The 26,667-nt window shown below is 41.0% G+C and overlaps 1 protein-coding gene across 1 annotated transcript in view; it reads left to right on the top strand.

Moving 5' to 3' along the window:
• Positions 1–1,912: 1,912 nt before the first annotated feature.
• Positions 1,913–26,667, top strand: part of lhfpl4a (LHFPL tetraspan subfamily member 4a) — a 64,416-nt gene continuing 39,661 nt past the window's right edge. Inside the window, exon 1 of the mRNA XM_041783707.1 lies at positions 1,913–2,318. Within this exon, the coding sequence (XP_041639641.1) occupies positions 1,913–2,318 (406 nt within the window). The remainder of the gene's footprint in view (positions 2,319–26,667) is intronic.

Below are 26,667 nucleotides of genomic sequence, written 5' to 3'. Positions count from 1 at the left end.
GTTTAATGTTTTATTTATTGTAGAATTTGTCAACACAAATGTTAGCATGTGCCAGAGATTTCTGTAAGTCTTTACCTGACACTCTAGGACTCTTCTTCACCTCATTGAGCATCCTGCGCTGTGCTCTTGCAGTCATCTTTACAGGACGACCACGCCTAGGGAGAGTATTAACAGTGCTGAACTTTCTCCATTTGTAGACAGTCTGTCTTACTGTGGACACATGAACATCAAGGCTTTTAGAGATACTTTTGTAACCCTTTACAGCTTCAGGCAAGTCAACAATTCTTGATCGTAGGTCTTCTGAGAGCTCTTTTGTGGGAGGCATGGTTCACATCAGGCAATGCTTCTTGAGAACAGCAAACTCAAAACTGGTGTGTGTTTTTTATAGGGCAGGGCAGCTTTAACCAACACATCCAATCTCATCACATTGATTGGACTCCAGGTTGCCTGAATCCTGGCTCCAATTAGCTCTTGGAGAAGTCATTAGCCTAGGGGTTCACATACTTTTTCCACCCTGCACTGTGAATGTTTACATGTTTTGTTCAATAAAAACATGAAAACATCATTTTTTGTGCGGTATTAGTTTAAGCAGACTGTGTTTGTCTATTGTTGTGACTTAAATGAAGATCAGAACACATTTTATGACCAATTTATGCAGAAATCCAAGAAATCCCAAAGGGTTCACATACTTTTTCTTGCAGCTGTACCTGTAAATGTAGGACAACTGTTGTGCACTTGTGCCCCATTGCATACAGCAGGATTCCTGTTTTTATTTGCTTCCCTGCCCCTCAAACATCCTGAGTCTGCCACTGTTTGTTGCCAAATAACAATGTTGTTTTTGTCTCATGGTTTCCTCTTCATTTTTAGGAATAAATCAATGTTTTAAATCTCATGAATCAAATACTGACTTACTGTAAAGCTGGGGCTTTTGGTTTATTGACTAAACTTTGATTTGTTGAAGGTAGCTCCTGCAGGTCTCCAAATGTTACAGTGGAGGATTCCATTTGTCCTTCTTAAGCTTTGCTCTTATGGTTGAAAAGAGGGATTCTTTTAATGAAAACCCTTTGTTTACGCTGGCAGGTGTTGGACTAAAACTTGGTGTAATGGTGCTGTATTTTGCATTTTGCAATTTCAAAAAGCATCCACAAGTCGACGGTGTTCCTCGGTTGCGCGCCTGGAGAGGGAAGAGAGAGAGAGGGAGAGAAAGAGAGAGAGGGAGAGAGAGAGAGAGGGAGAGAGAGGGAGAGGGAGGGAGAGAAAGAGAGAGAGGGAGGGAGAGAGAGAGGGAGGGAGAGTCACATCTTCCAAAACCACAGTCACAGGGTCGCCTGTGCGTGCTCTGTGGAGGGAAGCATTTTTGTTTTTATACATTTCCATGCATTGACATTCTTTTGTAGTCACGTGTTCATTCTGGCTCCAAGTATGCCAAAAGCTGCAGCAGTGTCTGTTTCTTTTGGATCGTTTTTGGAAGATTCGTCACCATTCCGCCGATAATCGACGTGTGCATCTAAAATCTCATCTGAAGCCTGTTGGATGTGAAAACAGAAGCAGAGCGCGCGCTGTTATAGGTGGAGGTGAAATGCTGGAAGAAGACAATGATGCTCATCCCGTCCATCACTGGCTGCTGTTTTTGGCTCCGTGAGCTCGGCTGTCTGCTGCGCTGTGTCTTTACGCGCTGAGAGGAGCAGAGGAGAGGAGGAGAGGGGAGGCTTCCCCCGTCAGCGGAATCACGCTTCACCACTGACTGACTGACTGATCAGAGGAGGAGAAGGAGGGACGCGGGAGGAAAGGGGGAGAGAATCCCAAACAGCAGCGTCTAGAGCTGCAGGCTGACTGGGCTTCAGAGGGAGACGGGGGGAGTCACTGGACCTTTGGACATTTGTGCGGGGGGGTTGGGGGGTGGGAGAGAAAAATGCTGCCTTCCCAGGAAGCCTCCAAAATCTACCATGACACCTACATGCGCAACTCCAGGGCCATAGGGGTCCTGTGGGCGATATTCACCATCTGTCTGGCCATCATCAACGTGGTGGTCTTCATCCAGCCTTACTGGATCGGGGACAGCGTCAGCACCCCCCACGCCGGCTACTTCGGCTTGTTCCACTACTGCGTGGGCAACGGGAACTCCAACAGGGAGCTCTTGTGCCAGGGCAGCTTCTCTGAATTCAGCTCCATCCCGTCGGGAGCTTTCAAGGCGGCCTCCTTCTTCGTGCTGATGTCCATGGTGCTCATCCTCTGCTGCATCGGCTGCTTCGCCCTCTTCTTCTTCTGTAACACCGCTACGGTCTACAAGACGTGCGCCTGGATGCAGCTGCTCTGCGGTAAGGATACCAGACTCTTTGATTGTTATTTTTAAGAGGAGGTGGGTATGTGTGGATGATGGGGCTAAGAAGATGATTACAAGTATCCTCACATCACCTCCGATGTGTTAATTCACCTTATCTCTAAATGGCTCCATCGCCTCAGTCCTCCTAAGGATGAGCGCAGCGGGAGCGCATCGCGTATTCAGCGCACGAACACTGCACGGGGGGACTTGCCTCTTATCAGTAGTTGCACCCCCCACCCCCCCTTCCTCCTCTCCCTCCTCTCTCCTGGGAGCGCACAGGGGCTCCCCTTAGCCAACAACAGAGCTGAAATGTGATATTCCTTTGAACCAGAGTCAAATCACAGAAAAGAGTCAAAACGTCTCCATCACGCGCACACAGGTGTTACCAGGTGACCTGTAGAGTAATTTGGAAAGCTATTTTGGATTTGGTCTTAGTCTTTAGGTGAAAATATCTAGTTTTTGTCACAAGCTATTGTTGCCCTCTATAGTTTTATCTTAGCTGAAGTCGAGTCACAAATATTTTCCATCTATAAAAGGCTTTCACATCAGGATAATCAGAACCAGTGGCGTGCGCAGACTTTTTCAAGGGCAGGGGCGAAAAGAAAAAAAGGGCACATACAGCGCGTTCTCAACACTGAAGAGGGAACTAAGTTTCAAGTGTTTACGAGGTCACTTTAGACATGTTTATGTTACACGAATGGTACATTATATAGCCTTAAAACAGACTAACTAGACGGACTACTCAAGTTAGTCTGTAGTTAGGATCAGCATCCACAAGAACTGAGTTCAATGTTGGACTGTGAAGAACACACAGAAATAAATCACTAAATCCCTAGGGGGTCTGGGGTTCTTCCCCCAGAACATTTTCAATGAAATAGATGTCATTTCCTGTATTCTAGTGCATTTTAACACCATATTATCACCAGATAATCCAAACTGGTTCTGTGAGGTACAGTTCTGGCTCAACATAGATCCAAAAAGGGCCCAACATAAAAGTCACTGCAACAGTAATGTTTCACAGTATTTCTTGGTCCTAATGGTCTTCTGGAGTTCAGTGTTTTTTTTTTCCACCCAAGAGGGCAGTTGATCATGTTTTAACCAGCCAAGGGGGCAGTTTAGTGTGTTTTGCCAACCAGGAGGGCACTTTAGCGTGTGCTTTGGCTCCCAAGAGGAAACTTTAACACACGTTTTGGCTCCCAAGAGGAAACTTTAACACACGTTTTGGCTCCCAAGAGGGCACTTTAGCGCATGTTTTTCAACAATTGCCCCCCCCCCCCCCCCCCACTGTCCAAAATACACCTTTTCAGACTTTTCTAGCAAAAATATGCAAGAGTACCTGGATACATCCGAGGACCTCAACTTGACACTGGAAGTCAGAAAATCGCCGCCATATCTCGTCTTCTAATACCGGAAGTCATTTGAGCTGAACGTCTTCGCTGTTTTCTCTGTGTGTCGCTGCCATGGTAATAGAGGCAAGTCCGCCAAGTAAGGAATCATAGGTAGACGAAAAATTAGCGAGTTTTTGGGTTAACAAGCACAGCAATAATGTCACATTAATTTCAATGAATCGATTTGTGATCCAAATTCACTCATCACTGAGCACAGACATAATATGCAGCTGGAGATTGGCTGGCTGGCATTGCCGCCATGTTGCCAGAGGCAAGTCCGCTACGTCATTCAATACAGTAGACAAGGATTGTGCAAGTTTTCAGATTAAAAGGCTCAAAATACGAGATTACATGGATTTTAATCAGTCATTTATAACAAATGATCCATATCAAAATAACAGCTGACAGGTTTCTTGTATTTTCTTAGTTAAAGTATTAAGAATTACATTTTTCTCTTCCGTCCGCGTCCAGGGAGATTAGCCACAGCTCCATGGTTATAAACTTCTTGATTATATTACACACAGTGGCCAAAGGAATTTCTAGGAGATCTCTGGAGATGGTCTTGTAACCTTGTTGTTCATATTTTTCCACAATTTTGCTTCTTAAGTCCTCAGACAATTCTGTGCTCTTCTTTCTCTTCTCCATGCTTGGTGTGACACACACAGACACACAACACAAAGGCTGGGTCAACTTTTAGACATTCTAACTGGCTTCAGGTGTGATTTCTAGATTGCCAGCACCTGTAACTGCCACAGGTGAGTTTAAATGAGCATCACATGCTAAAAAATAAAATGATTTACCCACAGTTTTGAAAGGGTGCCAATAATTTTGTCTGTCCCATTTTTGAGTTTTGTGTTTTGTTAAATTACAACAATTTCTGGGAGAAATTGTGTATTTTCTGGAAAAAAAATCCAGGGGTGCCAATACTTTCATCCATGACTGTAGTGAAATATACATAAAACAATTTTAAATGTCCCCCTGTGGACTCTGAACTAAACATATAGGTGTAAATCAAATAAGAGGTGTGCATCTAAAATTCCTCTTGGTGCTTAAGGCATGATTGTAAATGTTAATAATTGGCCAAGAGTGAATCAAATAGCATCAACACTGATTTGATCATACAAAAAAAAAATCCCTCACTAACAACCCTGGCCTTAACATCAGGATCCAAGCCCCTCAAAATTCCCCAGATGTCCTTCTATCAAGCAATATGGCAGATCCCTATCGACTGACGCAATGAATTGGTGGAAAAATGTGTGGTAATGTAATGTAAGAATGTATGATCTGTAACAGAACTAATATTGCAGGGAAAGTAAGCATTTATTTGGTAAAATATTCAAATGTGGTGAGTTTCTAAGAGGTCATAAGCTGGTAATGTTGGATATTTGAGTGTTATACTTATATATGCCCCTGCATACATTACCAAAACTCTATGTAGCTTGTTATCACATCTTCTTGCTTATGGATCAAAAGTTGGGGATTAACTTATTTCATCATATAGATGAAATAAACAATGGCGACCTGCATGTTTTTAAAAAATCCTAATTCCTCTGATTAATCCAGGAGGATACTCTTTGCAAGCCTTGATGACTGATCCTGGGTCTCTCCCAAAACCCTCATCATCCTGACACTGCCTGTTCACTTTCACCCAGCTGGCTGAGATAATGTGTAATTGTATGGAATTATGATAATGAAGTGCCTTCAGCAGTGTTGCATCAAAGATCACAGCTTCTATTTTGGTTTGCGTATCTGCCTAACAGATTAGCCTGCATTATGCATAATCTGCACATGCATTCCAGTAATGTATCCCCACTCAGTGCATTCATTCATCCACGCAAAAGTGGAAAATACTCCATGTAGAGGCTATATTGTGTATGTAATTGCATTAGAAAGTGCAATAAGCCGTCAGATCGACACAGATGAGCTGATCAGAGATGAGCACTAGAGTCAAGATGAAGCGTCCATGTGGTCCAGAGAGGGTTTATACAAGCACTTTCAATGATATTCCTGTATTGAAGAAATGAAAGGAGGAAGAAGCAATGGATTGTTACTCTTGATATCGATTTTGTTATGAAAACTCATCTGCTGACAGAGTGAGTAGAGTATGGGTCATCTATATGGACAAATAACTGACAAAAAATGGCAAAAACTCAAATTTGTGCAAAGATAACTATGGTGTAGTGCAGAGTATATGCAGGTATGCAAAGTTTACCTATTCATTTCTAGGGGTCATTTCTGGGGTCCATTCACTTCCAAATCCCCTCTGAGGCTCATCATTCAGTGTGTTGCATTTTATCCTAGGATGTTGAAGGTGTGACCCAACTGATTCTTCCTCCCATAAGCCAGATCTTGAATTTGCATTGGTTGGTTGGATAAGAACACAAGACTTACCAAACTGAAGCTCTGGATAAATAAAGCAGAGTACAAGAGGTCGTAGGTTGAGCTTCTCCTCACTGTAAAACACACCAGCCTGCTTGGCTTTCACGTGGAGCTTTTTGCAAATTCCAAGTGGGCTTTCATATGTCTTGCATGTCCTAAGGCTTCTATCAGACCGCTCTGCTATAAAGCCCACATCGGTGGAGGGCTGCAGTGATTGTTGTACTTTTTGTCCCATCCCCACACAGGATCTCTGGAGCTGAGTCAGAGTGACCATGGTTCTTGGTCACCTCTCTTACTAAGGCCCTTCTCCCAGTTTTCCAAGGTGACCAGCTCTTGGAAGAGTCCTGGTTGTGCAAGACTTCTTCCATTTGAGAATTATGGAGGCCATTGTGCTCCTGGAAACTTTCAGCGCAGGAAAAAAAAATGTGCCTGTCAATCCTGTCTCTGAGCTCTGCAGGTAGTTTATTTAACCTTATAGTTTGGTTTTTTAATCTGATATTTATTGTCAGCTGTGAGGCCTTCTGTAGAGAGGTGTATGCCTTTCCAAATCATGTCCAAGAATTTTATTATGATAGGTGGACTCCAATGAAGGTTAAGAAAAATCTAAGGAATCAAAAGAAATGGGAGAAACCCGAGGTAAATTTCCAGTATTTTTGCAGAGGGTCTCAATGCTTATGTCAGTGTGATATTTCAGTTTTCTATTTTTGATGAATTTGCAAAAATATCTAAAATTCCACTTTGTCATGATGGGGAACTGAGTGTAGATTAATAAGAGTGTTTTTTTGTTTGTTTGTTTTTTGTTTGTTTTTTTACTGTAGCATCAGGCTGCAACATAAGAAAATTGAAAACAGTGAAGGAGGGTCTGAGTACTTTCTAAAAGCACTTTATAATGTGAGATCTGGTAGTTCTACTTTCAGTCAGCTTGCTTTTCCTCATCCTACACTTTATTGCCAAAACAACTCTCTCACCTGCCTTGACTCGCATATAAATTAAGTGACATCCTATTCTTAATCCATAGGGTTTAATATGATGTCGGTCCACCCTTTGCTGCTATAACAGCTTCAGCTCTTCAGGGAAGGCTTTCCACAAGGTCTAGGAGTGTGTTTATCTGAATTTTTGACCATTTCTCCAGAAGTGCATTTGTGAAGTCACACACTGATGTTGGATGAGAAGGCCTGGCTCTCAGTCTCCACTCTAATTCATCCCAAAGGTGTTCTGTCAGGTTGAGGTCAGGACTCTGTGCAGGTCAGTCAAGTTCATCCACACCAAACTCTCTCATCCATGTCTTTATGGACCTTGCTTTGTGCACTGGTGCACAGCCATGTTGGAACAGGAAGGGGCCATCCCCAAACTGTTCCACAAAGTTGGGAGCATGGAATTGTCTCAAATCTCTTGGTATGCTGAAGCATTCAGAGTTCCTTTCACTGGAACTAAGGGGCCAAGCCCAGCTCCTGAAAAACAAGCCCACACCATAATCCCCCCTCCACCAAACTTTACACTTGGCACAATGCCGTCAGACAAGTACCGTTCTCCTGGCAACCGCCAGACCAAGACTCTTCCATCTGATTGCCAGATGGAGAAGCGTGATTCATCACTCCAGAGAACACGTCTCCACTACTCTAGAGTCCAGTGGCGGCAGTGACGTATGGCTTGGATGCAGCTGCTCGGCCATGGAAACCCATTCCATGAAGCTCTCTACGCACTGTTCTTGAGCTAATCTGAAGGCCACATGAAGTTTGGAGGTCTGTAGCGATTGACTCTGCAGAAAGTTGGCGATCTCTTCGCACTATGCGCCTCAGCATCCACTGACCCCGTTCCATCATATTACATGGCCTACCACTTTGTGGCTGAGTTGCTGTCATTCCCAATCTCTTCCACTTTGTTATAATACCACTGACAGTTGACTGTGGAATATTTAGGAGCGAGGAAATTTCTCCACTGAACTTGTTGCACAGGTGGCATCCTATCACAGTACCACACTGGAATTCACTGAGCTCCTGAGAGCGACCCATTCTTTCACAAATGTTTGTAGAAACAGTCTGCATGCCAAGGTGCTTGATTATATACACCTGTGGACATGGAAGTGACTGGAACACCTGATTTCAATGATTTGGGTGGGTGAGTGAATACTTTTGGCAATATAGTGTATCTTTATAATGATGACTAGTCAAGTAGCAGAAGTCAGGGCGAAGGTGCAAATTCAAAAGCCCTATTTTAGCTTTACCAGATATTTGAGAGCAGTCTCTAACACAGGTCAAAGACAATATTTCTCTAAAAACAAGAATGGGCAAAAATTCTGTCAAGGACAGACCAAGGAAATCAGGCAGTATCCACAGCTCGGATTCCATATCCCCACACTACAAGGATTACCAGTTATGGGGAAAAACTACCATGAATATTGGCATCAGAGTTCCTGAAAAACATCATAAAGCATACAAGAAAGTGCGTCCACCAGCAGAAGCGAATGGCTTCTAATGGAACAAACATGCACTGACAAATAGCCTGTAGGTTGAGTTTTGCAGAGCAATACAGACACTCCAACACACTGGTGCTCACGACAGTGTAGCTCACTATAGCATAGCTCAGGCATAGAGCCAGGGTAGAAGTATAAATCAGGCCGTAGAGAAGGAAGAGGAGGATAAGGGATGAAGCTAAGAAGGAGAAAATAGTGACAGAGCTAAAAGGTCAGACAAAAGCAATAATCTCTTGTAAGAGAGCACATCCCTGCAGATGAGCATGACAGACTGCCACGTAACAGTAGGCTGTATCATTCATGGTGTTATGGCTGCCGTCATTTTCTCATGTTCTAATTGAATTACCAAGCATAAAACGTTCAGTCAGGAATGCTCTCATCAAATGTTAAATCATTTTATTACAAAATGGATATAGAGTTTTACTTGGTGGAGAAGGCTCTGCTCAAAAGATGCTACCTGGGTTAGTCAAGCAGTGCACTCTGACTTTCCAGGGAGTGCATAGCTAGAAATTCCAATATGGATAGATACATTTATGATGATGTGTACTGAATACAATAGAATTAGGTGAAAAGCAATTAATCCATAGAATTAATCTGAATATGAGGGTGCAACAAGCTTTATGCTATAAAGGAGGAGGCTGGGGTGGAGGAGGTTGAGCTTTGCAGCAGCAGCATGGTGCATCAGTATAAATGCAAGCAGGGATTAGTGAGAAAAATCCTAATTAAATGGGCCACTGTGTTGAGGGAAAGAGCTGTGATTGGCTGTGGGAGCTGGGAGGTGATAACTGAAATCAGCTGTCCTGCATGAACTCATGCTGAAGATATGGCTCAGGCTTGTGAACAAATACATAAATAGCTCCATCTTATAATCTATTCCTTTCTTTGTTGATCTTCAAGTTAGCTTTATACTGAAAGTCTGGAACCTTACAAACCTACGTGATGTTGCTTTAATAGGCAATGCCTCCTGGCTTCGTTGGAGCCTGACTGCAGACATCAGACATTTATAAATGGAAGCAGACTTGGACCCACGGCCACCGTCTTTCGACTGCCACTGTAATGGCATCTTTTCCTCCAGTTATTGTGGCATCCTCACACAGAAATAATAATAACTAACATGATACATAAATATTAGAAGACTTGATTTGATCTAATACTTATTCAGTATTTTTTTACTCAAGTCACCTTGAAGTCAAAAGACAATCGTAAAGCATAAGCCCCATTTATTACAGAAGATAAGGTGAATAAAATCTGTGATCACTGCTATTTCTCCGTTGTAAATATCCACATTGGTTACAAACATTGTAATCCATAATTTTAAACTCATAAAATCCAATAGCTCTTAAAACTTGTGAACATGACGCCAAGGAGAACCAGTTTCACCAGCTTTCGTTTTACCGATCAGCAGTTGAGATGTTGGGTGCACATGCTCATGGTTGCCTGCAGCCAGGTGTCTCTTCTTCATTTTTGAAGCAGGCTTTAAACTACTTAATCAAGCAGAATACAACAAAATAACATCATTATAATCCAGAAAACAGTGATTATTTTGTTCCATGATGGTTTTTTAGAAGCTATGTCAAGCTGAAGAAGCTTCTTAACCCTGAGAAAATTTGCTAAATTCTTATTTTTAAAATTTCAGCTGGCTCCAGTCCAATCCTAGCCATCTAAAAACACAAAGAAAGAAAGCAGGACATCAAACAGACATCCTGGAAGTTGATCAGTTTAAGAAAGTAATTTCTATAAAGCTCACAAATGTATCCTAAAAAAATCTGAATATCACTCACGTACGCCCAACAATCCCTTTCCTCTCCAGTCATATCACTGCCGCATTTCTACGCTCAGATGGAACAGATGCATGTGGTTTGTGTGCATTTGTGTATGTGCGTCCTATCTCTGATCTCCACCACAGATTGTATCAATTCAAGTGGAGCCAAAAGTGTCTCCTGCAAGCTGAGTCGACATCAAAGAATCCCCTGGCGGATTCATAATCACACAAACTGCTAATTAGCTGGACGGGATGCGGATCAAACTGGTCCCAAGTGTGTTTCAAAAGGTGCGCAGCGTTCTGGCATGAGGGAGAGGCTGTTTTTTTTTACTACGCCGACTGTGGCGTTTGATGTGTCTTTTAGTTGAGTTTGTTGAGATTATTTCACAAATCATCACCCCAGTGTTCTCACTGACAGGCTACATGGTTGTGTTTGAATCTGTTCCTGTGTTGAGAGAGGGGGTGGAGGAGGTTAATTGTGCATTGGTCTGGAAGAGCTGACTTCATCTGGGAGGAAGTATCGATGGGTACATTATTTCTACCCACAATGCAGCTGTGGCAGCACTGTGCTCATGTTGATGGACTCTGGACCTTTCACTTCATCTTGTGATTCCTGCTCTCTCGGGCTATCATTTTACAGAGATGGCCTCAAGTCACTTACTGCGAGTCTCTAATGGTTTAAATGAGTAAGAACGACTCCAGTCACATGATTTAGGGCAGGGGTTCTCAACCTTTTCAGCCAGCGACCCCTAAAATAAAGGAGCCAGAGACAGGGGACCACCACTGTACCTGAAGGTGGTTGAACGCTGCCATGCACATTTAAGAAGAGTCATGTGCAGACAAGGCCGTCCATAAAGGGGGATAAATAAGAGAGAGGTTTCAGGTGCCCAGCCAAACTGGGGGCCCATAGATGTCAACAAAACCATGGTGCATTGTAAAGCTTATATCTATATTTCATATTTGACCTTAAAAGAAAAACAACTTTTATCAAAGAAACAGATATCTTTTTTTAATCATTTGTGTAGTAAATAGCCTTGTCAAAAATGTAAATCTCCTTTGTTAAAAAAATAATAAGAATGGTTTATAATTGCTACAATGGATTAATAAAAGCAAAAAAGGTAGAAAAGGTGGTGAAATTGGATTTTAAAAGTAGAAGAAATTGTTTAGAAGTGGCAACAGTTAGATAAAAAAGGCAAAAAACTGCAAAGATGGGTTAAATTGGCAAAAATGTGTGGAAATTTGGTGAAATTGGATGAAAAATTGATATAAACTGGCCAAAAATGGTTAACTGAGAAAGAAAAAATAGGCAGATAATGGCAGAAATTGGTTAAACTGGCAAAAATGGGAATATCAAATGTTAAAATGTGGTTAGAACGGGAAAAATGGGCAAAAAAAGCAGTAAAAAGGGATTACTAGTAGCAATAACACGTCAACTGAGGCAGTATTAGGCTTAAGTGGCAAGAATTGGTTCAGAAATGGGAAAAAAGTCATGAAAATAGTTAAAAACTACCAAAAATAGGTGTTAAATGGTAAAAATGTGTTACAGTCGGAGGGAAAATAATGAAAATGGGTAAAAAAATTGACAAAATTGGTGTAAAATGGCAACAGTATTATTTAAAAAATATTTTTATTTTTTTAGCGCAACTGGAGACCCCCTTTCAGTGTCTCGCAACCCCCAAGGGGGTCTTGACCCCAAGGTTGAGAACCACTGATTTAGAGGACCAGGAGAAAATTTCTAGCATTATTGGGCATGCAGTACTAACTGTAAAGCCCAGTTTGGACCACAGGTTCCAGAGACAGTTTCAAACTAACATTGCTTTTCTACATTATAGAAGCCGACCACTTTACACCACTGCAACTAGAGAAGATGATGCACAGTTTTAACAGAATCCTCAATTTAAAACAAAAGGCAAGCAGCAGAGTTTGCTGAGGGGGGATGGGACAGAGTATTGCACCTCCACATGTCATCTTTAGTTATTATTTTGATTGAAAGGCTTCTGGTGGCAGAACTGACACCATGCATTTGAATAAACTGGACGTCTGTGTGGCCATAAAGAAGTTTTTACAACCCTTTACAATCAAGCAGCCAACCTCCATTTTACATTTTCCATTGCCCTGAGAGTCTGCAGAATCTGCAGCATCTTTATCAGCACAAACCACAAAGTAATTCAAAAAGAGCATCAAGAATCCAGACCAATTTTCAGTCCAAATCCTTTTTATCATTCTTTATTCCCAAACCTTCCTATGTGTCATTTCCATTACAATCCTTCAAAATGAGATGCTAGATCTCAAGGGGTGATCCTTCGCATAAGTTCATTTACATTTATAGACTTTTCCAGATCTGTCTATCTTGCCAGCTTCACAAGCCTGATTCTGCTTCTCACTGCTTCAAAAGGTGTGAAATTGTGCACATACTTTAAACATTTAATACTTCATATCTTCATTTTTTTTAGGATTGAGCAGTGTTCCTCGTGCTTTTGGATAAAAACCCTCTGTGTTTGTCTATTTGGCATATGCTCAAGTATTGCAGAAAGAGAAAATGACTCTTATTCTCCCAGTGAATATGCAGTGAATCATGATGCCAGTGAGTGATAGTCTTCAGTGTTCCAGAAAGCTTCACTTCATGCTCTGATAACTCAAAAAGTAAGGGCTCATCCATAAAGGCTAGTCCTCCCTTTCTTGTGATGTCCCTTAACTGGCAAGCAAATCATGTCATGTTTGTGACACTTTTTTAATGCTGGCTGGAGCTCAGCTGTAAGTTCAGTGATCTATAAAAGATAGGCCCATAGGTGGTTTGCTGGGTCAGTGCGAAATAGTGCAGTGCAGACAAGTTCCCGGAAAAATTGACTGAGGGCTCCAAAGGTGCCAGAAAAAAAGCCCAAATGGACAACTTTATTTCCCAGACCACAAATTCTTCAGGTTTTAAAAGTTGAGGGTATAATTGCTTCAGGTCTGACGGTCACCGTAAAGAGGTTGATGAAAAAGGTCTAAAGCCTGTTCTTTCCAGAGTGATACCATCTCTTAAAGGCCATATAATCTGCAGACTCATCCTGTGGGAGTAAAGAGGAAGTCTGACTGCGTTTTACATTATACAGCCAATATCCATTCATTATTCTGTGGCATATAAGCAGCTGGAGATGGAAAGTGTTTGGTGCAGATTTACTGCTCTGTGCATGCTCTGAGTGATCTGGTTTTAGCCCTGATTTGTAGTTCAGCACTGAGACTTGGGCCTCTGCAGCAGTTAAATAAATATATACCACTGCAAAAACCCGTCCAGGTATTGATATTTAAAGATGATACACCATACCACTTTTCATAATCTTACTATAGCCCCCTTTGAACATTAAAATATACAAGAGGAAGTAATTCACAGCCTCATGACCAAAGATGTCTCTTGAGGAAGCTGATAAACCAGAATTGAAACTGATGCAACATTTTTGTCCTCTATAAGAGCAGAGGTCTAAACATGAGTGGGTAAGAGTTCAGTGTAGGAGTCTATTCCCCGTAAGAACTGAAGTTTTACTGACTGTCTAGAGTAGTATGCTGAAGTCTAGCCTCCAGTGCTTAAATGTTTACAGTTGCTTTGTAACACCATCAAAATTGGAGGTGAGATTTTAGCTGTCAGTTTTAATCCCACTCACTGCAGAGTGAGTCTAAACATTAGATGTTTGCGGTTGCTTGGAAGTAATGTTGCTCTCAGCAAGCATGAAAACTCACTTTAAAGTGAGAGTTCAGTATAATGAGGTCTGTTTAATTCAATGCATGCAAGGAAAATGTTAAAGGGATAGTTCTGTATTTTTGAAGCTGGGCTGTATAGCTATAGAAGTAGCATAAGCCTCCAGTGATTTCAGTGAGCGTTGCTCCTTTACGAAGGACTTGCTGGTTGTACCTGCCATGAAGCTAGCCTATACAGCTTAACAGATGGGTGCAGTTTCTCTCTGGAGATTAGAGAGTTTTTGGTAGAAATGGACCACAAAACTAACCTTGCAAAGCAGATGGATACGCCTGTTTCCTTGTTTCTCACTGGCAAATCAATCTTGTAAAGCTCCCATCTGAACCGTTTGGGCCCGGTTAGAAAGTGACAGGACCAATCAGCGACGAGGGGCAGTACTTTCAGGCACAGCGGAGTGATGGCAAAAGCAAGCGGCATCAAGAGACCGGTGCAATTATGGCGGAAGAGCTTAGCGTAGATGCTGCTAAAGCGCCAGTTTTATCAGAACTTGATGACGTTTCTTTGTTAAAGGAAGAACAAAGAACAGCAGTGAGTTGTTTTCTTTTCAAAAACAACAAAAGTCTACAGTCGCCATGTTTCGCGTTATTCCTCAGTAGCTGAGCACGCACACCTCAGTTATGGTTACGTCACGTGTTTTGTTGCTCTGAGTGGCCCGTAAAGATGTGACAGACAGAACGTTCATCCAATCACACTCTGAGTTTTTTTCAAAGCCTCTGCCCTTTCCCAAACACTTAGTATTGAAGGTTTTCCTGATGGATGTGTAAAACCAATCCATCTAGCATGTCAGGTTACCACAAAACAATGTTGGCTCAAATTTGACCAAAGCTGGTAAAAACTCCTGCAAGTCATCTGAGGTCATTTTGAGTTTTTTACACATTCTGAAAGTATAGATTCCAAGCTTTCAAATGGTGTATCATACACCTTAATCTAATCATATTTTACAAAGAAATGCTCATTTGAATGTTAACTACTAGTTTCTGTTTGTTTTGAGAAAACCAGGCTCAAAGTTTCAGGATTTTTCCTACCTTCAGGCAAGCGATGTAATGGGCATGAACAATAGGGCCACATTTACATAAAGTCCACCCGAATCAAGCTCCTGAATCGGACTGGTGGTGCTCATCAAAATATTCCCATAGGATATCCGCCTTCATCGAACTTTCACTGTCGAGTGATCCTGAAGTCATCCCAAGTCTGTTGATAACTCTTGCTGCTTCTTCATCGTCTCCTCTACTTTTCTTCGCTGCAGGGTGCATCTTGAGGCTTGTTGATAAAGGTGATAACAGGAAACAGCTGTATTTAGGTGCCAGGGAGGGGTGGCGTTTGAGCCATGCGGTGTTTGTTATTGTCCATCTCAGTGGGCGAAACTGGGAACAATGGCAGACTGAGTGGCCAATTATCACCCAGCAGTTTCGCTTTCCCCTCCCCTCAACTTCCCCGCAGAAACTCCAAAAACAGGGCATTTTTTAACTGAAAATTAATGCTTTTAAATATCACATTTGTGACAAACACACAGAGGCTTCCTGGGTGTAAAATAAAATGCTTACATTTTTTTGACAGTGTGTAACTTGCTTAATGCTGGTGAGAAACTGTACCCATCTGTTACGCTGTGTAGCCTCGCTTCCTGGCGAGTCTTTCTTGAAGAAGCATAAAATCACTGGAGACTAATGCCACATCTACTGCTAGGTACCTCATATGACTCAACTTGAAAAATACTGAAAAATCCTTAAAGATATTGGTTCAAAAGAACTTAAACTACTTCAATATCAGTATTTGAACATGGGATCTCCTTTGAGACAATTTGATACTAAAGACTTCATGGCATTAATAAATAAAAGCTTCCAGCAAACCTTCCCATATCTTCTTAAGATGGTGGAGACATTAACAAAGCATTAGTTGGAGTGAATCAATTAAAACTTATTACTATAAGTGAGGACTGCCTTAAGCCTGATTTATGCTTCTGCGTCGCATCGACAGCGTAGCTATGCGTAGCCCTCTGCATCGACGCGGACTCCTACGCCGTAGCCTGACCTTCAAAAATCCTAACTACGCGGCACAGTGATGCAGACCGAAAGGCCTCTGATTGGTCTGCTCAAAATATTTTCCAGCAGTTGTTTTTTCTGCTCTTTCTTCCTGTTACTTGCGCACATATCGCAATACGGCATGCAGAGGCCTTTGCACAATGAGCCTGTTTTATGTTGTTCTAATCATGTCTGCACACTGATGCCAAAATTTTAGGTTAATTTCTCGTTTTTTTTTTCGTTACAGGTTCGATTTTATGCAAAATTTTTATGTGTCCAAGGTGACCGATGATTCAAAACAGTTCCTTCCACCTTGCTTGCTCACCACTGAACCCTCACTTAAAACACCAAAGTTTGGTCATTTATTATGTGGATTTTAACCATGAAAATAAAACAAAGAGATGGGTGAAGGATGATTCAGATCAGCGCCTGTTGCTTTATTCTCTCTTACTCTCTCACCCCCACCCAACCCTCCTCTCTCTTTCTCTCTCTCTGAAACCTCACTTTAACACCATAGTTTCCATGATATCAGTCATGGAAATATAACTGATAAAGGCATATGTTTGTAGCCTACTCACAGGTCATAACAGAGACAGAATTAAAAGGTTGTTCTCCATCTCTCCAACTTGTCTTAGCGCTGTGACAAGCATGTGCCGTATGAAGCTCTCTGTCAGGATGGATCCAGTGGGATTTTAAAGGAGTGATGGACAACAAAAAAGTCCAGCGCAACCTCTGGTTTGTGCTTATGTGCAAACAACATGTAATATCGACTACTGGTTGTAATCACACAGCCAAGCATCCACTCTTTCATTTAAAAACAGACGCTGTCCAGTTCAGCAGAGAGAGACCAGCGACACAGCCGCTCGGATGTGACCCCTCTGAAACCACACACACAGCCACACCCCCCTAGCGTTATGGCGGTGGATTGCAGAGCGATGTGTTCCCTCAATGCAGAACTTTGAATGGTCAACGACGTACCTACGCCGTGGACGCAACACAGAAGCATAAATCAGGCTTTAGGGTGGTCTCCCCTGATTGTCATACCCTGAGTGGAGGCTTGTTGCAAACACAGGAAAAAATTGCCTTTTCAATGAAACACATTTTTTTTATGTGCACTGCTGTTTGACATTTGAGTGTCTGCAGAGTCTGTAGCATCATTATCTGCACAAACTGTCAAGAAAGGAGATCAATTTTCAGGCCAGATTATTCATTCTTTTTTTCCAGGTCTTCCTATGTGTCATTTCCACTAAATTCCTTTTAAATGAGATGGTAGTGATCCTAAGTTCCTTTGAAATTCATGCATACACACATGCACATACAATATGAACAATGACTTGTACAGCCCCTCATATGTGTGCATGTGTTGTGCAGGACAGAGAGCTCTTTACTACAGAGTGAGTGCAGGTTTTCCTTCTATAACCAGTTCAAGAGACACAGAGGAGGGCATGAACAACAGTGAGAGCAATCGTTTTCACTCAGGAAAGAGTGGATAGATGCATATATTGGAGCATTTGCACCGAGGACGACTTCATCAAGAAGTTTCCACTGCTACCTTTGAGTAAACTTTTCTCCATGAGACAATATTTTACAATATTAAAGCCCAATTTGAAGTCCTCCAATAGAGCTTCCTCTGAGGTCTATTTTTAGATCTCTACTTGTGACTGAGGGAAAATCCTCCCTCCCATGCCTTTAAATCTGCTGTGAAAAGAGAAACATAAAGCAAACATCTTTATTTTGATTCCCATCTTTACCGGACTGACAGACTGTAGTGTGATTTGATGATTTCAAAGGGATATGGAGAGGAGTATCGACGGCAAACACTGAAAGAAAGCAGATGAATGCTAACAGGCATGAAAGAACAAGATCAAATGTGAGTTAAGAAGATCGGTAATTAAAGAAGTAAAGGAATCCGGCAGATAAGCTAAAGGATTGAGGATGTGCTTGGTGTGTGTGCTGCCTGCTAAGGCTCCTTTAATGCAGAGCTAATCTCCAATCAGATGGAGACTGCCTGGGGTTTCACATCACATCAGCCTTCTCTGCGTACCCATAATCCTCGGTTCCCTCCCCGGAGGTTTTAGCCTCCACCAATTATTCTCCGTACCATGCAAAAACCCATCATCACTGACACATCATACCATCAGGGCTTCCCCTCTCTATTATACTGTTCACCTCCCAGAGATAGCAGAGGTAACAAGTGAGGGATGCTGGGATATCTTCATTACAGGGGAATAGTGTTTGAGACAGTACGAGTCCTCCTTTAATATCATGTTTATGCTTTATGTTTCCAGATAAATCTTCAGACATTTTAAATCATCCACCACGGCTCCTTTCACTCAGCTCTCTGTCCTCTTTATAAATACCTATAGTCTATGAACCATTATGTGTGTGGGACGTTAGGTTGTTCTTATGCAGGTCTTTTTTGTGTGCATATACACTATATTGCCAAAAGTATTTGCTCACCTGCCTTGAATCGCATATGAACTTAAGTGACATCCCATTCTTAATCCATAGGGTTTAATATGACGTCGGTCAGAGGTTTTCTAGTCACCTCCATGGCCACAGGTGATAAAATCAAGCACCTAGGCATGCAGACTGTTTCTACAAACATTTGTGAAAGAATGGGTCGCTCTCAGGAGCTCAGTGAATTCCAGCGTGGTACTGTGATAGGATGCCACCTGTGTACCAAGTCCAGTTGTGAAATTTCCTCGCTCCTAAATATTCCACAGTCAACTGTCAGTGGTATTATAACAAAGTGGAAGCGATTGGGAATGACAGCAACTCAGCTATGAAGTGGTAGGCGATGTAAAATGATGGAGCGGGGTCAGCGGATGCTGAGGAACATAGTGCACAGAGGTCACCAACTTTCTGCAGAGTCAATCACTACAGACCTCCAAACTTCATGTGGCCTTCAGATTAGCTCAAGACCAGTGCATAGAGAGCTTCATGGAATGGGTTTCTATGACCGAGCAGCTGCATCCAAGCCATACATCACCAAGTGCAATGCAAAGTGCCATATGCAGTAGTGTAGAGCACACCGCCACTGGACTCTAGAGCAGTGGAGATGCATTCTCTGGAGTGACGAATCACACTTCTCCATCTGGAAATCTGATGGAAGAGTCTGGGTTTGGCGGTTGCCAGTACTTGTCCGACTCCATTGTGCCAAGTGTAAAGTTTGGTGGAGGGGGGATTACAGTGTGGGCTTGTTTTTCAGGAGCTGGGCTTGGCCCCTTAGTTCCAGTGAAAGGAACTCTGAATGCTTCAGCATACCAAGAGATTTGGGACAATTCCATGCTCCCAACTTTGTGGGAACAGTTTGGGGATGGCCCCTTCCTGTTCCAACATGACTGTGCTCCAGTGCACAAAGCAAGGTCCATAAAGACATGGATGAGAGAGTTTGGTGTGGATGAACTTGACTGGCCTGCACAGAGTCCTGACCTCAACCTGATAGAACACCTTTGGGATGAATTAGAGCAGAGGCTGAGAGCCAGGCCTTCTTGGCCAACATCAGTGTCTGACCTCAAAAATGCGCTTCTGGAAGAATGGTCAAAAATTGGCATAAACACACTCCTAGACCTTGTGGAAAGCTTTCCTAGAAGAGTTGAAGCTGTTATAGCTGCAAAGGGTGGACAGACATCATATTAAGCCCTATGGATTAAGAATGGGATGTCATTTAAGTTCATATGCGAGTCAAGGCAGGTGAGCGAATACTTTTGGCAATATAGTGTATATCCCATGCATCAGTGAAACGGCCCAACTGGCATGTCAGGTCAAGTATATATTGACTAGAACTTTTGTTTCTGTGTCATTGAAAAAGTTATTGCTGTTCTAATTTTTACCCTGACCACAAAAAGTTTACAAATCTGGTGTTGGGACACCCAAACCACAAAATGTTCACATGCAACACAGAAAAGAATTTCTACCAACTATGTCCAGTGGTATGCCCGTATAGGTGACTTGTGTCACACTGCTTCAATTACGTATATTAGAAGATTGTCCCATGCACATGATAACAGGACCTAATGTGTCATAGCATGTCTGGCTGTGCATTTATGTCTGTGTGTGAATGAGGAAGCTCCTAATGGGATTGGAGCCGTGCCTAACACTCGGGCCGGGTGCACATGATGGTTTAATCAGCACCATGGTGCACCAGAGCTTCTCCTGGCTGCAGAGCCCTGTGAAGGAGCTCTGTAGTAGAGCTGTGTGCCAGTAGACTTCAGGACGTCCCAACAGACGACTGCACAGTCAGAGACGGCAGAGGGACAGCTGCTCTGCACAGCACCTTTTATGACAAAGCCAATACCTAAACACTCAGAGCACAGAGAGAGGAAATGGTATGTTTTCTCCTGAGAAGTTGTTAACATGTAATACATCTTTAAGTCCTTTAAGCACAGAGACAAGTTAATCAGAGCTTCAGCAAGCTGTACTTAGAAATCTAATCACAGGATATCCCCACTTCATGTGGTATTTTCCGTCTTTTCCGGAGGACCTGCTGGTCTGATTCTGGGAATATCCTCTCCTGCTGATAACAGAAAACAACGCTAACGAAGCACATCTCCCCTGAGATATGAGACTGAGGCCTACAATTGCAGCTACACAGCACTTACAGTAACACACGAGTTTACTTTGTTTGTTGTTCTCAGTGAGCAGGTAATGAGAGAATGAAGGATGGAGAAATAAGGACAACAAGAGGAAGTGCCACGCCTGCAGCTGGCTCCAGTTGTTTGAGTCTAATTAGCCCACATTCAGAGAAAGCAGAGAATTCAGACCTTCAGGATCTAAACTTGCAATCTTTCTCTCCTCTTCCATATTCATGTAACAAAATAAGTGGAAATTGGCCTATTTTGTTGTATTTTCTGAGTTTTTTCAACTATTATGAACTAGTTGTTACTTTAAAAGGAGTGAAGCCAAGTTCTCCACAGGGGTTTCTCCATATTGCACGGACTAACTGAGATTACCCAGACCATTTTAGGGTTGCATGTGTGGAAAGAAAGGCTTTTAAAAAAAAACATTTTTTTTTTACTTTTTCCTATCTCGTTTTAGTTTAATGACATCTTTGAAAGCAATATGGGGAATATTCCCAAATTTGGCGCTTAGTTCCACAAAACCTTAGGGACAAACTGACATCATTCTGTTAAGTTTATGCTTACTTTTACATCAGTCTGTCCACTTCTTAGGACTGTTGTTTCCTCTGTTTCTCTTTATGTTTAAAACATGGCAACACCTTCCCTCACTCTATTCCTAGCATACAAAATATAAGAAACGCTGATGGATGCAAAATGCATGTGCTGTACCCATAGAAGCACACTAAATGAAGCCTAGCATTCGTTCATGCAGGACACGGTGTATTCAAATTCTTCTCACTATCCCTGCTTGCACTAATGCTGATGTACCACACTGCTGCTTTTGGCAAAGCTTAACCTCCTCCACCCCAGCCTCCTCCTTTATAGCATAAGGCTTGTTGCATATTCAGATTCATGCTACTATGGATTTAATGCTTTTGAACTAACTATATTGTATTCAATATGCATTGTCATAAATGTATCTGTCCATATGGGGGGTTCTAGCCATGAGCTCCCTGGGTAGTTAAAGCACACTGCTTGACTAACCCAGGAAGCATTTTTAGAGCAGAGCCTTCTCTGCATGTCCATTTTTCAATAAAATGGTTAAATGTGTGACAAGGGTGTTCCTGACTGAAGTTAGATTATTTGGCTCTCTTTACTGCAGGGTAAGATGTACAGTAAGTGTTGTAACCTATTACTTTTCCAATGCGTTGGAGCTGTCTGAGGAAAATAGCAATATTAATGCCACATCTGCAATGTAAAAACTGAATCTTTTCTTATTTTTATATTAGTGCTGTCAAACAATTAAAATTTTAATCAGATTAATCATAGTGTTGCTGTGGATTAATTTCAATTAATCATGATTAGATATCATTCATTTTTAATCTATATTAATTGTGTTTCATTTTGCATAAGCAAATAGACTCAAGAAAGAAAGAAATATATATGCCATATAGTATATGCTTATTCCATTAAGCTGGAAGAGCTTTGGTGAAAAGAAAACTCCTTCCTGCAGAATGTGCCCAATACTTTATGTCAGTCGACTGTTCTTGTTTTTTTTCCTGTACTCAAATTTCCCATCGAGAGGGGCAACGTGCTGTTTAGCGTCTTCCATATGCTCACTACCGGTTCAACGGCCCATTTGTGCATGCGTGGCGGCATGCTGGATGGTATCCCTACTTGGACAAAATGCCTGAAATGCATTGCCAGAGACGTTTCAGGGATTTTGAGTCATTGTGCGCTGTAGATGGGTTAATTGCGTTAAAATTTTTAATCAGAATAATCATGATGATGGATTAATCCATATTAATGCAGCAATTTTGACAGCCCTAATTTATATATCTTTAAAAAAAAAAAAAAAAAAAAAAAAAAAGCTATATAGTTCCAGACCAAGAGAGTCATCCCTCTTCCTCACAGATTAAGATTAAAACAGTTTAACAGACACAGCAGTATCAAAATCAGAAATGCTTTATTCATTTTTTGGGAAAAATTTTGTTCTTACACTTGATATAGTAGTTGGAAATATGAATAACAGTCACGTAAAGATGTAATAAAATGTAATCTAATACATAAACTATGTACTAAACATAGGGGATTAAGAAAGTTGGAATATAGACTACACGGTGTGCAGTATGGAGGGTTAGAGATGTTGCATAAGCAATGCTATTTAATAACAAATAACAAATATCCCATATTGCAACAAACAAAAAAGAAACTAAAACTAGCATTAATATACTCATATACACTTATATAGAGCATTACATATAAATATAATAAATATAGATTTTTTTCTTTGCTGAATTAAAACTAAACTGAACAAACAAACCATCAGGAAAAACTAATTAAGCTAAACTGAAATTTAAAGTAAAGAGTAAAAACTAAATAAAAATGAAAAATAGTTCAAAGTATTTTAACCTTGCTCCCACCCACATATTCCCAGCCTCCTCCTGAATAATTAAAATAGGATTGTTTCACAACAAATCTAAATAAATGAATAGATGAAAAAAATAATGACGACAGAATAAATGAATAAAAGTACAAAATACTTGGTAAATTAAAAAAAAAAGACAATTCAATTTAAGTACGTGGAAATACATCTCTGCATACAAAAATCTGCTCATAAACAATTTTGTACTAAAGATACAGCAGATGTAAAAACAGCGACACATTTAGAGAAGGAATACGAACATTTTGAAGTGACTGTGAACCTCACTTTCTCTACAGGTTCCCTGTCTTCCCTTCTCCATGTTAGTCATTAAACACCTCCTGAGAAGTTTTCCAGGCTGGTGACTGATGGTAGCCAGAGGTCTTGAAAAATTTGGACTCAGTTCAGTTTTTCTAAAGTCAGTCTCTCTAAGGGAAGAAACTCAGAAATCTGATCTAAAAACCTCTTAAAGGATGATTAAAGTGTTTCTAAGAGAGCAAACACTGTGGCTTAAAGTAAAGACTAAAATGTAAGGACTCTTTATTGATTAAAACTGGACTCAATGTTTCTGTGTTTTTGTTGACTAAAACTTTCAAGAGTGAAAATAACTAAACTGTGAACTAAACACTGTAATCTAAAGACTAAGACTAAATCTAGAGGCAACATTAACACTGCATCTGATCAGAATAAGGCCTGAACGATTTGCAAAAAAAATCGAATTGCAATTTTTATTCCCCATTATTGTGATTGTGATTTAATATGCGATTATTCTTAGGCCAATCTTAGGTATTTTTTGACAAATTCAAGCAATAAATAATTCCATAAATAAGGCCATGTGTATTGAAAACAATTTATTTCAGAAGCAATTGATACATAGTAGCATGAATCTGAATACGGGGGTGCAATAAGCTTTAAGCTATAAAGGAGGCGGCTGGGGTGGAGGAGGTGAGGCTGGCTACCAGCTGATCACAGCTGGGGTATGACTTTCTTAAAGTAACGCTAGGCTTCATCAGTTTTAGATAGAATGAGCTATTTTTTTGCTCATATTGCAAATGATGTCATTTGCTTTGTTGAAGGGCATTATCATTTTTATGTCACTCATTTTGGATTAAGAAAAACATACAGAAAACAAGAAAAGGAAAGGCTTTTTAAATGAAAAATGACACTTAGTAATGTGCATAAAATCTCTGCAAAAAATTTTTTATTAAAATTGTATTTTGACACATTTCAACTTGAAGAAATATTTCACCAGAGGTGTCAAAAGTTGGCTGAAAAATAATTACTCCAGTAAAGTATAGATACCCAAAATTTCTCCTTAAGTAAGGTAATGAAGTATTTGTACTTCGTTACTTGACACCTCTGTATTTCACCTGTGATTTGTAAATTGCATCGGACCATATTGCAATTTAATCTAATTTGCAATTAATTGCTCAGCCCTAATCAGGATGTCTTTTGGTCGCCTCCCTGTGGAGGCCTTCAGGACTCATCCAACTGGAAGAAGGCCCAAGGGTAGACAGAAAACCCACTGAAGGGATTACATCCCATGTGGCCTGGGAACGCCTCAGAATCCCTGAGGAGGAGCTGGAACTGTCCCTGTGGAGAGGGATGTTTGGGTTGACTTACTTAGCCTGCTGCCACCACGATGAGACCCAGGATAAGAGTGGAAGATTGATGGGTGCACATTTAGCTCAAAAAAGGAGAATTTTAACCAGTTTAGTCTCTGTATGAAATGACCAGTATTATAAATAATGATTATGTTGAGATAGTATTCAGTTTTAATATTTCATCTATCTGACATAAATATTTTAAAGCCATGCAAAAATCCTCCAGAATGCTGGTGTTTATGGAAAGCAGAGTTAGTGCCCATATGCAGCATGAGAGCTGGGTGGTGATGCTGAGGGTCTACCAAGTTGAAACCAAGAGAACAACGTTACACAACCTAAATGACGCACATTAAACCCTCATTTAAAAAGGCTGGAGTTGTTCTGCTCTAATGAGCTCGCTGTGTGTTTTTTCTGAGGTGACCCGAGACATTTGTGACGCTGACTGTGGATTCTAATCTGGTGTTTGGTTAGAGGCAGAAGATGATACATGAGCGAGCTGCTCTGTCTGTTTGCCCTCTTAGACTACAGTTCACTGGACTCACTGAATCCTAACATTACATAAAAAAATGTCTTCACACACATTTTAAGGAGCTATTTTCAGGGAGCTAGCCGATCTGAGAGCATTCTGGATCTTTCTGACAATAAATCACAAGGATGAATAAGTCGACAACGTTCTCTAAATCTGTAAAACATCCAAAAAAGAAGGTTATAGGTCTGTTTTGATGCATGTGTGAATGCATGCGGTCATCATTGTTTATTTCCTCTGTGTCACTGAAGACTCAGCTTCTCTGGCTCATTAGTGTCTGACCTTTATCGGGGTATTTTAACGAGGATATCATGGATCACTCCTTCACATGACACATCTGATCATGTCTCTAATTCAGTTTAGATCTCTAGAAATGAAGTGGGATAAAGAGTGTCATCGAGAAAACGGTCATCAGGGTTGAAAAGAGCATTTGATAACCCCTTAAATTTGAATATCATCACTAAAAGATAGAGCTAGCCACATTTAAGTAATTGAACTACACATGCATATTATCATTTTCCATAAATAACTCAAGGATAGCAGCCCATTTCTGCAATTGAAGCAGTGCAAAGCTGTGCACCCTGGAGCACTATTTCACCCTGTCACAGTTTCTATCGTCCTTTCTCTTGCTTGCATTGCAATGGACATGAATCATGAAATGAGTGAGATGACAAAGTATCAGGAGGGTCTAACATGAATATTTTTTGCCTACTATTTTCCTCTGAGCTTGTTAGGTTGTTTTACAGAGTAGAAATAGTCTCCATCACACCCAAAACAGACAGGGCATTCTGCATATGCTCCACAGTGTCTGCACTGGGCTTTGACCTGGAAGTCTAACAGCATAAATGCGGAGTGTTGTAAGGGTCGGATGTTGTCTACTAGTGCTGTTGGAATAAATTTTGAGTGTTGAATATAAAAAAATATATATATATCAATATTTAAAAGTCAAAATCACCATTTGACGAGGGAGGAGGTTATTGTTGTGGGAAGCGCAGTTTTCACTCTTGTACATCACTCGGGGAAGCATCCTCCCAGTCCGTCCCCATGTAACCCAGGGGTGTCAAACTCAATCACAGCAGTGGCCAGATTCTGGGTTCAGGTCTAACCTGAGGGCCTAACAGGGTCACCTTTTTAACCATAAACTGTCAACCTCATGTGACCTGTAATAAAATATGAAAAAAAGGAAAACTTAGCACTGATGATAAATGATTATGAAAATAATTAAGGTTAAAAAGATCATTTTAAAGGCTCACAATCTGAGACAAGTAAATTTATTGGTTAATAAAGGTCAAAACATGAAATTGAAATAGAAAAATAATGTTTTTAAGGGCAAATATATAAAAAAAGAAAGTCAAAATCATGAGTTTCAAAGGTCAAAAAAATATAAAATAAGATTTGTTATGAAAATAAAAAGTCAAAATACGATTAAAATTTTTAAATCGTGAGTCTAAGAGGTCAAGATTTGGGATTATGTGGT

Source organism: Cheilinus undulatus, linkage group 3 (genome assembly GCF_018320785.1).
Source record: "Cheilinus undulatus linkage group 3, ASM1832078v1, whole genome shotgun sequence".
NCBI classification, from domain to species: Eukaryota; Metazoa; Chordata; class Actinopteri; order Labriformes; family Labridae; genus Cheilinus; species Cheilinus undulatus.
This window is presented reverse-complemented; position numbering and strand designations above follow the sequence as displayed.